General features: G+C 41.2%; 1 protein-coding gene across 4 annotated transcripts in view; it reads left to right on the top strand.

The window, feature by feature from the left end:
- Tmem87a (transmembrane protein 87A) overlaps positions 1-16,647 on the top strand; it is a 52,542-nt gene that overhangs the window by 29,685 nt on the left and 6,210 nt on the right. The window contains exons 11-17 of one of the 4 annotated variants that reach the window (XM_050131777.1): positions 1,101-1,194; positions 1,983-2,054; positions 5,307-5,415; positions 6,562-6,620; positions 7,718-7,821; positions 13,930-14,003; positions 14,375-14,436. In XM_050131777.1, coding sequence (XP_049987734.1) covers positions 1,101-1,194; positions 1,983-2,054; positions 5,307-5,415; positions 6,562-6,620; positions 7,718-7,821; positions 13,930-14,003; positions 14,375-14,436 — 574 coding nt within the window. Of the gene's footprint in view, positions 1-1,100; positions 1,195-1,982; positions 2,055-2,868; positions 2,938-2,988; positions 3,072-5,306; positions 5,416-6,561; positions 6,621-7,717; positions 7,822-13,929; positions 14,004-14,374; positions 14,437-16,647 lie in introns of those variants that run through there. The other 3 variants (XM_050131790.1, XM_050131786.1, XR_007590005.1) reach the window with 3 other exon arrangements.

The raw sequence follows: 16,647 nt of genomic DNA on the forward strand, positions 1-16,647 counted from the left end.
TTTTGTTGTAGATTCTGGTTTGAAGCAGGGTGTCATATTGCTCACACTGGCCTTGAAGTTGCGTGAGATTAGGTCTGCACCTCCAAGCCTGGTTCAGAGAGAGAGGAGAGAGAGGAGAGAGGAGAGAGGAGAGAGGAGAGAGGAGAGAGGAGAGAGGAGAGAGGAGAGAGAGAGAGAGAGAGAGAGAGAGAGAGAGAGAGAGAGAGAGAGAATGTGCGCGAGACAGAGAGACAGAGCCAGAGAGAGAGAGAGAGAGATGAGCTTTGTTACTGGGGGTTTTATACCACAGAATGTTTTCTAATATATATTATATAAAAATATGTATATTTAGGCAGAGGCAGGCGGATCTCTGTGAGTTCGAGGCCAGCCTGGTCTACAAGAGCTAGTTCCAGGACAGGCTCCAAAGCCACAGAGAAACCCTGTCTCGAAAAACCAAAAAAAAAAAAATGTATATTTATATTAAAACAATTTAATAAAATATATTATGTGTAATAATTATATATATATTAGCACATAACATATATATATATTTAATACAGTAACCGAGGACCAGATTTTAATTTCTAGTATTTCTTGTCATCATTTATGACCAGACTGTCTTAATTAGGGTTTCTATTGCTGTGAAGAAACAACCATGACAACAGTAACTCTTATAAAGAAAACACTTGATTGGGGGTGGCTTGCTTACAATTTCAGAGGTTCAGTCCATTATCATCATGGTGGGAACATGGCAGTGTGCAGGTAGATGTGCTGGAGTAGTAGCTGAGAGTCCCACATGTTGCAGGCAACAGGAAAAGTCGACTGAGACACTGGGTGATACCCTGAGCATAGGAAACCTCAAAGCCCGCCCCCACAGTGATGCACTTCCTCCAACAAGACTATATGCATTCTAACAAAGCCACATCTTCTGATAGTGCCACCCCCTATGAGCTTATGGGAGCCAGTTCCATTCAGACTACCACACACACACTCAGGAGTGGTTTTCTTCTAAGGAGCACGTTTTCCTGAAGTTCGTGCTCTGTACTAATTGTCGCTGACACCATAGTTTGTCACATGGCTTGCTGCTGCTGTACTTGGCTGTCTCTTTGCTTCCTTTTTAGGCCTCGTCTTGGAGTCACTCTTCACAAGGTTGTGGTGGCAGGAGCACTCTATCTTTTGTTCTCTGGCATGGAAGGAGTCCTCAGAGTTACAGGGGTCGGTATTGCCTAGACTGAATTACTTATTTATTTTTTTCTTCATATGGATTTTTGTGGCCAGCTACTGTTAATATTTCTTCTTGAGTCAGTGGGCTGTTCTTCTGTTTTTCAGTAAGATGTATGCAGGATGAAGTGCTAGGGACCAGGAGTGTTTCAGACTTGAGAATTTTTTGATTTTAGGGTGTTTTCATAGAACCTATTAGTTAAGCATTTCTTAACCTAAAGTCCAAGATATAAAATCCTTCAAAAATCTCAAAACATTCAGTGTTGTGGGGTTGGAGTTTTGAATCAGAGATGCTCAGCCCGTATAACTCCATTTTTCTAACCTCATCTATTAGAGCTTGATAAATTTAGTATATGATCTATAGTGAATATCTTCTTTCCACCTGTGCCAGTCTGGTAATTATTTGGTTCTTTCCCTCATTTTCTGGTTCATCTAAATAAAAACAACAGTGTTCTCTACTTACCCGGAACTTAAATTTAAAACTTAAATTCAATTAAGTTTCACATAGTCCATTGTCAAGAAAGGAAGAAGTGGGCCTTCCTGGACTATTACAGTTATTTCATTTAGTAAAAAGTCACATTCTGTCATAACCCTAATATTAGATTCAAAGTGTTAACTTCTATACACTTGGCTTTGCCCTTGACACTTCCCCATCCATATAATACTTCATAATAGTAAATTTGTTGTTCACACCACACTGACCCCTGTGTGCAATCTCTGTGGCTATTTAGCAACTTTAACCGCCTGTTAATTTCACTTTTTCTTTTCTGCCATTGCTATAGTATTTTCCTTACTCCTTGGCTCTGATAGTAAGCCTGGCCCTCTCTGCAGTTGATGCCTGTATTATTTTATGGATATCCTTTAATAATTCTCTGGTGATGGGGTTGTTAGAATTATGTACAAAGCAGCTTAGATGCAAACTTGTAGAAACTAGGAATGATGTTTTCATTCCTACTAGGAAAGATAATTACATTGTATTTTAGGGTAAGCTATTATTAGTAAAACTTAATCATGTTAATCATGTTACTCTGAGAATCAATAATTCTTAGAATATTAATGATGCAATAATTATTTAAAATATGAGAGATACCTTTTTAGGATTTTAGTATAAAAATAACAGTAGGAAATCTAGATGGGATGGGACTATAAATACAAAGACTTTTGTGTTATTCTCCTTTTTTAAGATTTGTTTGTTTGTTTGTTTGTTTAATGTGTGCTGGTGTTTTGCCTATATATATTCTGTGTGAGGGTGTCAGATCCCTGGAATTGGAATTACAAACAGTTGTGAGCTGCTGTGTGGGTGCTGGGAATTGAATCCTGGTCCTCTGGGAGAGCAGCCAGTGCTCTTAACTGCTAAGCCATCTCTCTCCAGCCCCTTGTCATTCTCTTTTACATCAAAACTCTATGGTAGTAATTTATAGCAGTTTCATTGAATTGAGAAGAATTTACAGTTGATGTGAATCATTTATAGCTGGATGCTGTCTGCAGGTGTTTAAGAAGGGAGGAGTGGGTGTTTTTTTTTGCCCAGTGCTAGCTAGCCCTTATGGTTTTCTTCAGTTCATATGCAAGCCCATTTCAGCTGTCAGTATAAATGCAGAACCGTGTGCTGGTTTCTTCTCTTGCCTCTCTGTTCATCTGATTTCATCACCTCTTTTTCTTTGTCTGCAGGCCCAGACTGATCTTGCTTCCTTGGCCTTTATACCCTTGGCTTTCCTAGACACTGCCCTGTGCTGGTGGATATCCTTCTCATTGGCTTGTTTGATGACCGTTGGCTTTCTCCCCTTGCAGATGGGTTTCCATTAATCTTTCTGTTGATTTCTCCTTGATCTGGGAAGTGGTTTGTTTTATATGTTAACGGCCTGAAAGTTCAGGTAAGCAGTTTTGTTTGTTTTTGTTTTGTCATCTTTTAAAAAATCACAGAATAATTTGGTTGCTAAACATGAGCTCAAAGCTGTGCCCGCCCTCCCTCCCTCCCTCCCTCCCTCCCTCCCTCCCTCCCTTTCCTCTCTCAATCTCTTTTGGGGTTTTGAGACAGGTTTCTCTGTGTAGCCCAAGCTGTCCTGGAACTCACTCTGTAGATCAGGCTGGCCTCAAACTTAGAGATCTGTCTGCCTCCTGAGTGCTGGGATTAAAGGCATTTTCTACCACCACCACCTGGCTTTATTTGTTTTGTTTGCTTTGTTTTAAAATGGACGTCTCACCTTATTTTTGGATTTATTGTTTGCTCATCTCTCTTTGTATTAGAATCATTGGCTGCTCTGGTCCTGCTCTTTCTTTTAGTCTAATTATGAAATTCTTTAATACCTGTGAAAAGAATTTGATCCCAGAATTTGTTTAGGAGCCTCTTAAAGGGTTTGATCCTCTTAGATCTCTTAAGTAGGATGAACAGGTTTCAGCTGTCGAAAGGATGAGTTTCTTCTTTTACTCAGAAATTGTCTCACCCTTCAGAACAAATGTCGATTCCTTCACATCAGTGATGCAGATAAACAAGTTTCTGTTCCTGTTCCTTCAACACTTATTTAGTGGGGGCTTGACCTCTTGGGTTCAAGCTTTAGAATTTATATTATAGGTGTATTTTAAATTTGGTTTGTCTTTAAGAGTGTATGTGCAATTGTACAGTATTTTTTCATGATTGTGATGGTTTAAAAAGCATAATATGAACAAAATTATAATTTTTTCAAATTTGAATATTTTGCCATATAACAAAAAAAAGGTGTCTGGGTCCAGATCACTGTCTGTCAAGCACTGTGATCCTTGCGTGCTGGGGTAGTGAAAGTGGGTTTAGGTATCAGAGAGCATAGCGAGGCAGTAAGTTCTGGCTCCCTTCATTTTTCTTTCTTTCTTATTTTTTTTTAAGATTTATCTATCTATCTATCTATCTATCTATCTATCTATCTATCCATCTATCTACCTATTTATTTATGCAGTATCCTGCCTGTAGGCCAGAAGAGGGCATCAGACCTCATTACAGGTGTTGTGAGCCACCATATGGTTGCTGGGAATTGAACTCAGGACCTCTGGAAGAGCAGTCAGTGCTCTTAACCGCTGAGCCATCTCTCCAGCCCCTTCTTAATTTTTCTTACTTTTTTTTAAGATGTAATTTTTAATTATGTGTATATGTAGACATTGTATGTATAAGTGAGTTGCCTGCAGAGGCCAGAAGGAGGGTGCTGGGTCCCCTCCAGTTGGACTTACAGGTGGTTGTGAGCTGTCTGATGTGGGTGCTGGGAACCTAACCCCTCTTTATGTACTCTTAACTGCTAGGCCATCTCTCCAGGCCCTTTATACTTTATTTTTAAATTTCTATTTGTTGGGGTGTGCATGGCACAGTGTATGAAGGTCAGAGACACCTTCCTATAGAGTTCTTCTCCCCCCTCCTACTCCCCCTCCCGCTTTATGTGGACTCTGGAACTGGAGCACATGTTGCTAGGCTTGGTTGCTGGCTGATGAGCCATCTCTTTGGCCCCCAGCTTCTTCATTTTTATATCAGCTCCTCTGATAGTTGAGCATAAAACTAGGCATCATCTGTGGTAGTCGTCAGTTCCCTTTTGTCCTTCCAGGAGGCCTCTTACTTGGAACTAAAGTTTATAAAGTGAAGCCTCGCTGCTTTGGTAGCCTACTTGTCCAGGATTCTCAGACATTGTTTTGTCCTTTTAGTTAATTCACAGTGTGGGTGGCACTATTTGAATATAGAATCTGGAAAGCTGTGACCCTGCAGAGGACTCGCTGGGCCAGACAGAACCACACACTTTAGAGAGAGATGGTGCTAACCCATCCCTTGCATGCTGCTCACTTTATCATTTCCATTTGCCTGTTTTTTTCCCATCTTTTAAAAATTTTCTAGCAAGCCTATACCTTTCTTTGTTTTCCTGTCTTTTTCCTTTTATTTCTTTATTCTCACCCTCATGCTGTAGTCTTTTCTGTGTCTTACTGAAATGATAATTTTCTCATTAATCATGGTGAGTCAGAGTGTTTGAGGAGGAAGTGAAAACAAGAGCTATAAGATCTCTGAAATTGGTAACTTTACAAGTGTGACCATAGATCCTGAAACCTGAGAATTGGTTTACTTACCTTTTTGAATGTTTAATTCCTTGACTTGCAAACACATATTCATTAGCCTGACGCAAACAATGAAGCTATTAAAACTTCGGAGGAACATTGTAAAGCTTTCTTTGTATCGGCATTTCACCAATACGCTTATCTTAGCAGTGGCAGGTAAGTTTGGAATGTTTTTAACTGTTGCATCATGATCCTGTGATTTCCTTTAGAATAGGAATTCTTTTATTTTTATTGTTATTTTTTATTTGAATAGTGTTTTGCCTTTATGTATCTCTGCACCACACCTGTGCCTGATGCAGAGACAGAAGAAGGTGTCAGAGCCCCTGGAACTGGAGTTATGGACAGTTGCAAGCCACCATATGGGTGCTAGCAACCGAATGTGGGTTCTCTGGAAAAGTACCCAGTGCTCTTAACTGCTAAGCCCTTTTCCAGCCCACAGGACCATTGGTAGTTATGGAAAGTTTCATTTTTCATTTAAGGAAAGCAGTCATAGTTCTAACCAAATTCTCTAAAGGGTTTATGATCTTTTTAAAAAGATTAGGAGGTGAGATGGCTCAGCCAAATGCTTGCTATGTAAGTGTAAGGACAATAGTTCAGGTCTCTGGTCCTCATGTGGGAAAGCCAGGTGTGGGTTTAGGGAGGTGGTTCCATAGACAAAGTACATGCCATAGAAGCATGGAGACCTCAGTACCAATCCCCAGCACCCATAGTGGAAACAGAAGAATCCCTGGAACTCACTGGTCAGGTAGTCTCCCCAAACTGGTAAACTTTGAGTCTGGCCAGTCACTGTGCTCCCATTTCAGTGAGAGATACTGTCTCAAAAAATAAGTTGGGCCTGGCGGTGGTGGCGCACGCCTTTAATCCCAGCACTCGGGAGGCAGAGGCAGGCGGATCTCTGTGAGTTTGAGACCAGCCTGGTCTACAAGAGCTAGTTCCAGGACAGGCTCCAAAAAAAACCCACAGAGAAACTCTGTCTCGAAAAACCAAAAAAAAAATAAGTTGGAAAAGGAAAAATTTGTTCTAATAATGCTACTAAAGTTAGCATATATTCCGTTAGCTTCTGTTCTAATTCTGAGGGTTACTGAAGTAGCCAGATGGTAAAGACAAAATGATTGCAAAACTGTACATTATGGCAATAGTATATATTGTGAGCCTTGCTTGTAGTAGGTGTTTAATAAATTTATATTGAAGATAACTAAGTGCTAGTCAGGAATATGGAATTGTACTTATTTGAGATCATTGAATGTAACTGGGGGTTAAACGTCCATTTATGATCTGACCAGGTTTTTCATTTCATGCTAGCATCTATTGTGTTCATCATCTGGACAACCATGAAGTTCAGAATAGTGACTTGCCAGTCGGTAAGTTATAAACACTGTGGTTAGGAGTGTGATGTTTATTATAGTCCAAGATTCTTAGAGGGTATAAGATTTAAGGCTAGGTTTCTACCCCTAAGTGTGCTTCCATATCGTGTGGTGTGCTTGTATTTGTTTATTGGTCCTAGGGATTGAACTCAGGCCTTCGTGTATATGAGGCAGGAGCTTTGCCACTAAGTCACACTCCCAGCCCCTATTGGATATGATCCATAGCTTGCCTTAACTCAAAATCTCCAAAGTGCTGAACATCATGTACAAATGATTCCTCTTTGAGTAGAAGCTACTTCCTTTAGACAGAGACTGTGGCCAGTAGGATTTCTGTGTGGAGCTCTCTTTTGTCATATTGATAAGTGACAGATGACAACTATATAATTAGCATGATGGCACACAATCAAAATTCAGCAGGAGGACTAGAAATCTAAACCTACAGCTGGGAGTGGTGGCTCTAGGTTCTTAGTACCAGCACTCAAGGCAGAAGCAGGGGATCTCTGAGAATTCAAGGCCAGCCTGAACTAGAAAGTGAGTTCTAGGACAGCAAGAGCTGTTACGGGAAGAATCCTGTCTTGAAAGAAAAAAAGAAAGAGAGAGAGATTGATTTAAGCCTAAACTGGGTGTAGTGGCACACAGCTTGAGACTAGCCTGATTTAAAAAAATAAATAAATAAAATTAAAAAGTTAGCAGCCAAAAGTTACTTGCCTTGAGCATTCTATGAGCTGTGACACTTTTACTCTGTGCAGCTTGCTAGTGCCTTTGCTCTAGCAACAGTAAGCATGACAGGAAGAAATGGCCTTCTTTTCTTTCCAAGCTTTTAACCCCAGCATGTGCCAGGTACCTTGTATAGTAGCTTCTAATAAATACACCTTATTTATACATACATATATATATATATATATATATACATACACATATATATTGGAGTACAGAAAACCTATTAAAACAGACCTAAGTAACTCAGTTTTATTCCCTTTCATTACAAAAAGGGAAACATATATGTATGTATAAATAAGGGACTCTTTTTCTATGCCAAAAGACTTTGAACAGTGATAATATACATAAAGTGTTGTATTTCCCCCTTATTGCAGGACTGGCGGGAGCTGTGGGTGGATGATGCCATTTGGCGGTTGCTGTTTTCCATGATCCTCTTTGTCATCATGATTCTCTGGCGACCATCAGCAAATAACCAGAGGTACTGGGACTCTTTATTCTGCTACCAGAATGAATGCTGTCAAATAGGGGTGGTGTATTAAGGAACAGTGTCAGGTCTGTGCTGCGTAGTGGATACTGGGCAGAAGTACTTTTTAGCTCTTCCATTAACTTGCTTGTGGCTCTGCCATGCTGTCTCTTTCACTTCTGCAGGCCTTAAGTTTCCCTTTTTGTAATGAAAGGGAATAAAACTGAGTTACTTAGGTCTGTTTTAATAGGTTTTCTGTACTCCAATAATAGATTTCTCTACCAGTGCAGTAAGCCAGATCAAGCCGAATTAAAAACGTAAAAGAACAAGTTTATTTGAGCAAAGCAACTCCCAGGTGAGTTCTCTAGCCACAGAGATTGAGGCAAGAGAAGTCACACACCCAAACTAAAGCAGGTAGCTTATATACCCTGTAGGCAAGGGGTGATGAGGTGTTATGCCTAAGTATGATCTAAAGCTGACCGCTTTAGGTAGGGACTTGGGCAGCTGGTGACTTCAGGGAAGGAGCTGCCTGCCACAGCTGCCAAGAATGCAAACTGGGCTTTTTGGTGCCTTTTCTTTCTTGGAGATTTTCTGAGAGGGTGGGATTTGGAGAGAGGAAAGTGAGGCTTTCTGGATCCAAGAGGAGTGAATTGGAAGTTCCAGCCGAACGCATTTCAACCCTGACAGATAAATAATTTGTTTAGGCAAATATGGGAGAAAGTAATTGAGAATCCCTCTACTTTCTGGTGTTCAGAAAGAAGTAAAAGAATTCTGTAGGCCCCACCTAGCCTACATCATCACCCACTATGATGATAGGGTGAACTGAGTCTGTGTTACTGACTGGAGTTTAAGGTCATAGGTTATAGCTATTTTAGTGTAGGTAAATCCTCATTAGGAACTGCCCATTCTTTTTTTAAAAATTTATTTATTTCCCAGCACTCGGGAGGCAGAGGCAGGCAGATCTCTGTGAGTTCGAGACCAGCCTGGTCTACAGAGCTAGTTCCAGGACAGGCTCCAAAGCCACAGAGAAACCCTGTCTCAAAAAACCAAAAAAAAAAAAAAAAAAAAAAAAAAATTATGTATTTATTTATTTATTTATTATGTATACAGTGTTCTGCCTGCGTGTATCCCTCCAGGCCAGAAGAGGGCACCAAATCTCATTACAGATGGTTGTAAGCCACCATTTGGTTGCTGGGAATTGAACTCAGGACCTTTGGAAGAACTCTCCAGCCCAGTGCCCATTTTTATCAGTACCCACACCTTTGTTTCTGTTTTTAACCCCCTCCCTTATATTTAGATGATTAAGAGATTATGTTAATCCTGGCAATGATGGCACATGCTTTTAATCCCAGCACTCAGGAGGGGAGCCAGAGACCTGAGGATCTCTAGTTTGTGGCAAGTTACCGGACAGCCAGAGCTAAACAGTGAAACCCTGTCTCGAAAAACTGAAGAAAAAAGAGAGAGAAAGAGATTATGTTAAACTACATAACCCAAAAGGGAAAGGGTAAAACCTTAATAATCAGATACACAAAGTCTAGTAGTAGAGAGAAGAGAGCTGAAACCATGCGTGCGGGGAAGAACAGACATGCGTGCCAGGAGCCTCTGTTGGATCTGTTCTTAGCTTGTTATTCAGTTGTAATTCGGTTTAAAAGGTTTCTTTTCCTCACTCGGTCTTTAAGTTTTTTTGTAGCTGAGGAGTGGTGGCCCATGCCTTTAATTCCAGCACTGGGGAGACAGAGGCAGGTGGATCTCTGTGAGTTCGAGGCCAGCCTGATCTATAAGTTTTTTGCATTACTGTCTTGTTTTCTTTTCTAAACACTGCCTGCATTCCCTGTGACTTCAAGTTAATGGCTTAGTTATGTTGACAATGTTATATAAGAGGAGGATAAGGCATATAATGGAATAGCTGGTTGATGATATACTCCAGTATCCCCCTGTCCTGTTCTCCCCACCTTGTTGTGTGACAAAACTTTTCCTGGGAAACACAGCACATGTCTACTTATGCCGGATAGGGAACAACAGACCACAGTCCAGTTTGGTGAATCACTGAATTCTATTAGGGTTACTTATGGGAATATGGGTGAGGGGCTACTTACAGGAGCAGAAATGATTCAGTGATAGCTGCATTACCATAGCCCACCCAACACGTGTGACATTTTACAAAATCTGGGAACCTGGAGCGTGCTGCACAGTCTGAAGGCAGCTCAACTGGTTGGAGAGTCTTCCAGGTGTCTCAGTTGATCTAAACCTCTTTAATAGCTTGACTGGTTTCTGCTCCTTCCAGGCAACTAGTCTGGTATCTTTGCAGCTTGGCTAGTCTGAGAGTCTTATTTTATAGCTTGGTTTTTCTGGATGTATTTTGGTTTTTCGAGATAGGGTTTCTCTGTAGCTTTGGAGTCTGCCCTGGAACTTGCCCTGTAGACCAGGTTGGCCTTGAACTTGCAGAGATCTGCCTCCCTCTGCCTGTGAGTGCTAGGAATAAAGGTGTGTGCTGCTACCACCCTGAATCTATTTTTTTTTTTTTCAATTTAGCTTTCATCCTCTGAGAGGGACTCTTGGCTTTTATTGCCTACTCTTTTATTACTTTATTGCTAGGGAGAGCATAGTGAATCTGGTTGGTTTCAGGAACTTCTGGAAACTATTTTGAATTGTTTTGCCTTCCTGTTTAAGGAGCTACCCCTGCAGGATAGAATGTCAATCCTTAAAACTTATACTACACTCCCTATCAGCCCCTCTTATTTAACAGTTTTCTAAATCATGTCTGTCTTATCCTCCCATACCCCAAACAAACCCCCAGATGTGATCCTGCCGTAGCAAAGAACTGTTCTACTTCTAACCAGAGTTAGTCAGAATCTAGAATCTGGGAAAAGAGCCCTGACAGGACTGTGCCTAGTCTCTTGCTAACTTAGAGTTCCTGCCACCCCTCCCAGGTTTGGTAATTCACTGGACAGATACACAGAGATCACTGCAAGTGTTAGGCTCGTGGCCTCTGTTTATTTCCCGAGAACAAATAAAAGCTATCATAACCCAGGAGAAGAGAGGCAGAGTGCTGAGTCTGGAGGCCAGACCAAAGCTTCTGGCTGGCTGCAGTGCCATAGGCAGTGCTACTTCTCTTGGCCAAATAGACTGCAGAGTATTCCAGCCTGAAGTTTAGGCATCCAGAATTTTTACTGGGGCTCAGTTATATGTGGCTGACTTTATTAATTAATTAATTAATTAGGTTTTTTTTTTGAGACAGGGTTTCTCTGTGTAGCTTTGGTGCCTGTCCAGGAACTAGCTCTTGTAGACCAGGCTGGCCTCGAACTCACAGAGATCAGCCTGCCTCTGTCACTCGAATGCTGGGATTAAAGGCGTGAGCCACCACTTTACAATTTTAAACTTTCCTGGTGGTTAAGCTGATACCTTTAGTCTCCACTTCCTGAATAGGTCCTAACTAATATGGATATTAGTTCTAATAAGATATGGTCTGCAGCTTCTTTTATAAACTACGCTGTTAGAAGCCAAGGAACACAAAGATGGTGGTGGCACACATATTTAATTCCAGCATTTAAGAGGCAGAAGTATGTGGATCTTTAAGTTCAAGGCCAGTCTTGTCTTCAGAGCAAGTTCCAGGACAGTCAGGACTACACAGAGAAACACTGTCTTGAGGGAAAAAAGGAAAAAGAAAAAAAAAGAAAAGAAAGGACCTTCTGTAGGCAGGGAGATCTTCTCAATAAGCAAGGGCAAAAGTCAGACCTTTCTTTAAACAATATTGATTCTTCATTAGACAGATGCAACATTTATAACACAGGAGCACCATGAGTATAACTAGCATGTACCAGAGCCAGTTTGTGGTGGGCATATCTTTAAATAAAAAACTAGTATAGAGCCACGAAAATGGCTTCTTTGGTAAAGATATCTGTTACCACTATTCCTGCTGACCTAAGTGCAATCCCCCAGACCCATCTGGTAGAAGGAAAGAATTGACTCCTGACAGTTGTCTTCTGACCACTATGCATGTATTTTGCTTTTTACACACACATGAATTAATGAAAACATTATATAACATTTTCGTGGTTTGCTACTGTAATTATTTATTTAATCCTTTGATCTACTAGTCACTAGTCTTGATACTTAAAAGATAATTATGTAGACTGTGTAGCATAAGAATGAGGTGATTGCTGGTGAACCTGTCTCTTCCTTAGGCAGCCCTTTGCCAAAACTGTGCCAGCTTAAGCATTCTTGTAACTCACCCTCCCAAGACATTGGTTATCAGAATCTGTGTTATGATTAGATGTTGTAGTTTCTTTCTTTTTTTTTTATTGAGAATAAGAAAAAAAAAAGTTTCCACCTCCTCCCAGCCTCCCTTTTCCCTCCCCCCACTTTTCTCCCCCTCCCCCCACTCTTCTCCCCCTCTCTTCTCTCCCTTCCCCCACTCCTCTCCCCCTCCCTCTCCTATCCAAAGAGCAGTCATGGTTCCCTGCCCTGTGGAAAGTCCAAGGTCCTCCCCCCTCCGTCCATGTCTAGGAAGGTGAACATCCAAACTGGCTAGGCTCCCATCAAGCCAGAACATGAAGTAGGATCAAAACCCCTTGCCATTGACCTTGGCTTCTCATCAGTCCTCATTGTTCGCCATGAGGCGAACAGAGAGTCCGGTTTTATCCCATGCTGTTTCAGTCACAGTCTAGCTGGCTTTGGTGAGCTCCCAATAGATCAGCCCGATGTTGTAGTTTCTTGTTTTAAACTGTGGTCATGCTAGATTTAAGGTGGTTTCTATCCTTGTGCAATGGTATTAAGGACTGAACTTGAGGGCCTTATGTAGTCCTCCTTGGCAGTAATCTATCTTCTCATTCTGACACTGTGGTGTGGGCTTGGCCTTGGTTACTACATTAAGTAGAGGTTGTGAGAGGGGTCTCTGTCTTACTCTCACTTCAGATGCTGTTCAAACATTAAATGTGGTCTTTACCAGTGAAGACAGACATTCCCCATTCCTATCTTACTAATAGGTTTTTCTTCCTCATGAGAAACTAAGACAAAATAAAACAAAAACATTAGACAGCAATAAAATGGAAGAACAGAGTGTGGTCAGAGCTAAAGCCTTCTAGGGAAAGGCAGTCTGAAGTGTGCTCAGTTAGTAGCTTTCTCGTGTGGAGACTGAGAGTTTAGATTATCTGGGGCACCTAAAATTAGGCCCCCTTCTTTTACTCAGACTGAAGGCTGAAGTTTAAAGTTAGAATGATTTTCCTGATATATATCTTTGAAATATATCAGGTATTGTTTTAAGCACTTCATAGTGACTTGACTTGGAGGTTTTTATTGTTTAATAAAGAGACAGGGTCTCACTGTGTCATCCAGACTAGACTGGCTTTGAACTCTTAAACTGCCCTGCCTCAGCCTGACTAGTTCTGGGATTACAGGTCTGTGCTGCCTCTCCTAGCTTGGCTTTACTTTTTGAAAAACACTACTGAGTGTTTTGACTCTTGTTCTTTTGTCTCCATTTACAGATGAGGAAAGTAACTTTTCTGAAGTCATGGGTAGTCTGTGGTTTGTTGTATGGTATTTTACTCTTTTGCCTTTTTGAGGGACCCATCACTCAGCTCCCAGATAATTCACTCACAGAGGCTTGTTCTTAGTGATGAATGCCCGGCCTTAGCTTGGCGTATTTTTTGTTAGCGTTTCTTAACTTTAATTATCCTGACCACCTTTGGACTCCAGGCTTTTATCTTTCTCTATTTCTGTACACCTTTCTTTTCTTTCTCCATGGCTTGCTGGGTGACTGGGTAACTGGCCCCTGATATCCTTCTCTCCTTGTTCTCTTTTGCTCCTCCTCGTTCTTATCCTCATTTCTCCTTTTATATTCTCTGCCTGCTAGACCTGCCTATCCATGCTTCTGCCTTGCTATTGGTCGTTCATGTTCTTATTAGGACCATCAGTGTTTTAAACAGGCAAAGAATCACAGTTAATCAAATACAACAGCATAAACAAAAGCAACACACCTGAAAATAATTCTCTCCAACAGTGGCTCTTCCTGCCTTGATACTCGTTGATGATATAGTCAGTTAAGACCTCTCTGAAGGGGAAGCAGTTCTTTGATGTCAGAGAGTGACTATTCCCTGTGGCATTCCCTCTGTGCTCTTCCGCCAGGTTTGCCTTTTCACCATTGTCAGAGGAAGATGAAGAGGATGAACAGAAGGAACCGATGCTGAAGGAAAGTTTTGGTGAGCTTTGGAGAAAACTTCCTGTTTATATTTGTGCTTTTAGTATTTTCTTTTAAAGAAAATGATTTTAAAAGAAAAAAAACTATGGGAGTTCTTGTATTTGGTAAAGTTAGGGTGCAAGGAGACTGGCCACACTTTAAGTGAAGCCACAGTAAACCGACTGACACTTGTGCGTTAATGCTCAGATCTCTTGCAGAAGTGAGACACAGCTTTAGCTTTGTACTTTTATTACAAATGTTAGGTTAAAGGAACGTCTGTTCTGATCAGTCAGTAAACTTAGATTTCTGAGTACTGTTTTGCTTTGGTGGTTGGTGTAATGACAAAGTTAACCATCTATGGGCTTTTTGTTGTCTTTTCTTTCCCTTTTGTAGAAGGAATGAAAATGAGAAGTACCAAGCAGGAACCAAATGGAAATAGTAAGGTAAACAAAACAGTAAGTGTGACTTTTTTCCTTTCTTTGTGATCTTTGCTTGGGTTGTGGCCCGTGGTGGAACCTAAGATTGCTATGGGTGGGCCTTAATGAGTTTTTGTAACTATGTTGTTATTTTGTTTGCTCTTAAATATTTTAATACACATCATGTTTTATTTATCTGTGTGTATGTGTGCATATGGGTGTGATTGGAGATGGTATATTGTTGTACCCATACTCTTGTCCCCCAAAGTGACTACCAGGGATCCTGGACTTGGATGCAAAAGCATGGTTTATTCCAAAGCATAGTACCAGCTGAGGCAAGGAACTCGTTCAGCACACTCAACACAGTAAGGGCGGGAGGAGCTCCCTTCCAGAGTTTATAGGACTTTTTATAAATAATTTTGCAGGACCATGAGTTGTAACGGCATAAATTAATGCAGACAGATTGTAAAAAATATATACACAGCTTTAATGGGGAAATTAGACTCACAGAACCACCGTTCCCACGGAGGACAGGAAGCAGGAAGGGGCGCCCCATTTATAAGTAAACCTTCGCCCGAGGCAAACCCGCCCCCTAATGGGGGCTGGCTTAACCCTACAATGAGTTTTCACCTAATTTTTATACCTGTACCTAATTGAGGACAGCAAATTCAAAAAGCATGAAATCATTATGTAAATGAAGTATGGATGTTCTTGGTTGGCCCATTCCTATCTGTCCTTGGGGTATGTAGAGGAAGCATACTATGGTCATATTTTTAATTGGCCAATTCTTGGCTGTCCTTGAGGCAATGCTCTCCCAGTTGTTATGGGCTCCTGCCATGGCCCTTGTCATGTATGAAGTGTTTTAGCCTACCCTAAACAGCGTGGTTCAGGCAGAAAGCCATAGGTCATTCTGATTACTTTTTCATTTTTCTCATTCCCGTTTTCTATGTAACTAATTAGAACCCAATCTTGGGTTCCTGTATTGGTCGGGGTCTGTGATGCTGACAGTTGTGTACGCGCATCCCCTGTGTACCATTAGCTGAATGGTCCCTAGTCTCTGCTTTATAAATTGGAGAAGCTTTTTCAGAAAGCAAGGGCCAAAAGTTAGCAGTAAAAGTGAAGCTCAGCTGTTAGCTACTGATAGGCCATTAGTATCTGAGGGGATAGTAACAGCCTCCTGGTTACTTCCTCCAGACATCTGCTGACCCTGTGCTAACCACAGGGGCAAAACAGTAGTTAATCAGGTACCTACAAGGATGTTTGAAGCAAGCAGATGTGAACAGATGTTGTTTGGGTACCTGGGTGGGTCCCTTTAACCAGGGCAGACACAGTTTCTTGGGAATATTTATGACTTTGCTGGACTGCATTCAGCCCCCTAGTTAGGTCCTGTCTAGAATAGAGTTCTTTTTCAAAATGGAGTTTGTTTTGCTCCTTCAGTATGTTATGCCTGTGTTCAGGTCAGACAACAACTTAGAAGAGTTGGTTCTCTTTCATCACCATGTGAGTTCCAGGGATTAAATCCAGGTCTTCATGCTTGTCAGCAACACCCTTACCCACTTGAGCCATCTTGCTGACCTACATGAATTAACCATTATAATGCCCGTTCTACCCAAAGCAATTACAGGTTTCCACAATTTTTTTAAAGCAACTATAATGTTTGCAAGAAACCTCAAAAATAAAAGCAAAAGACCTAAGTAGTTAAAGTGTTCTTGAGAAAAAGAATAAAGCTGAAGGCATCATACTAACAAAACTTCAAATATAGCACAGTGGGACCGAGGAGGTGGCTCTGCTCTATGGGTAAAATACCCTCTGTGTAGGCATGAGGGTCTGCGTTCAGATACCCAAGCCCATTATAAAAGCCAAACAAGCATGTGTAACCCAGGTCTTGGGGAGGTGGCGGTAGCATCTCTAGTGTTTGCTGGCCAGCCAGTCTAGCTAATCAGTGCACTCCAGATGCAGTGAGAGACCTTGTCTCAAAAAATATGTGGTGATAAGACTTGTGCTGCCAAGCCTGATGACCTGAGTTTCGGTGGAAATAGAGAACTAACTCCCCCAAGGTGTCCTACACAGCAATAAAGGTGAAGAATAGTTGAGAAGGACAAATGTTAAATCTGTCCTGAGTGCACATACACTCATACATACCTGCATATATATGAACACATATATACTTAATATAGTAAACAAAATGTTCCACAGGGTGCTAGAGCTATAGTTCACAGTAGAGTGTGTTCGGCATGTATGAGTTCCAGG

This window comes from Alexandromys fortis, unplaced genomic scaffold (genome assembly GCF_014885135.2).
Source record: "Alexandromys fortis isolate MF-2015 unplaced genomic scaffold, M_Fortis_MF-2015_v1.1 scaffold_6, whole genome shotgun sequence".
NCBI classification, from domain to species: Eukaryota; Metazoa; Chordata; class Mammalia; order Rodentia; family Cricetidae; genus Alexandromys; species Alexandromys fortis.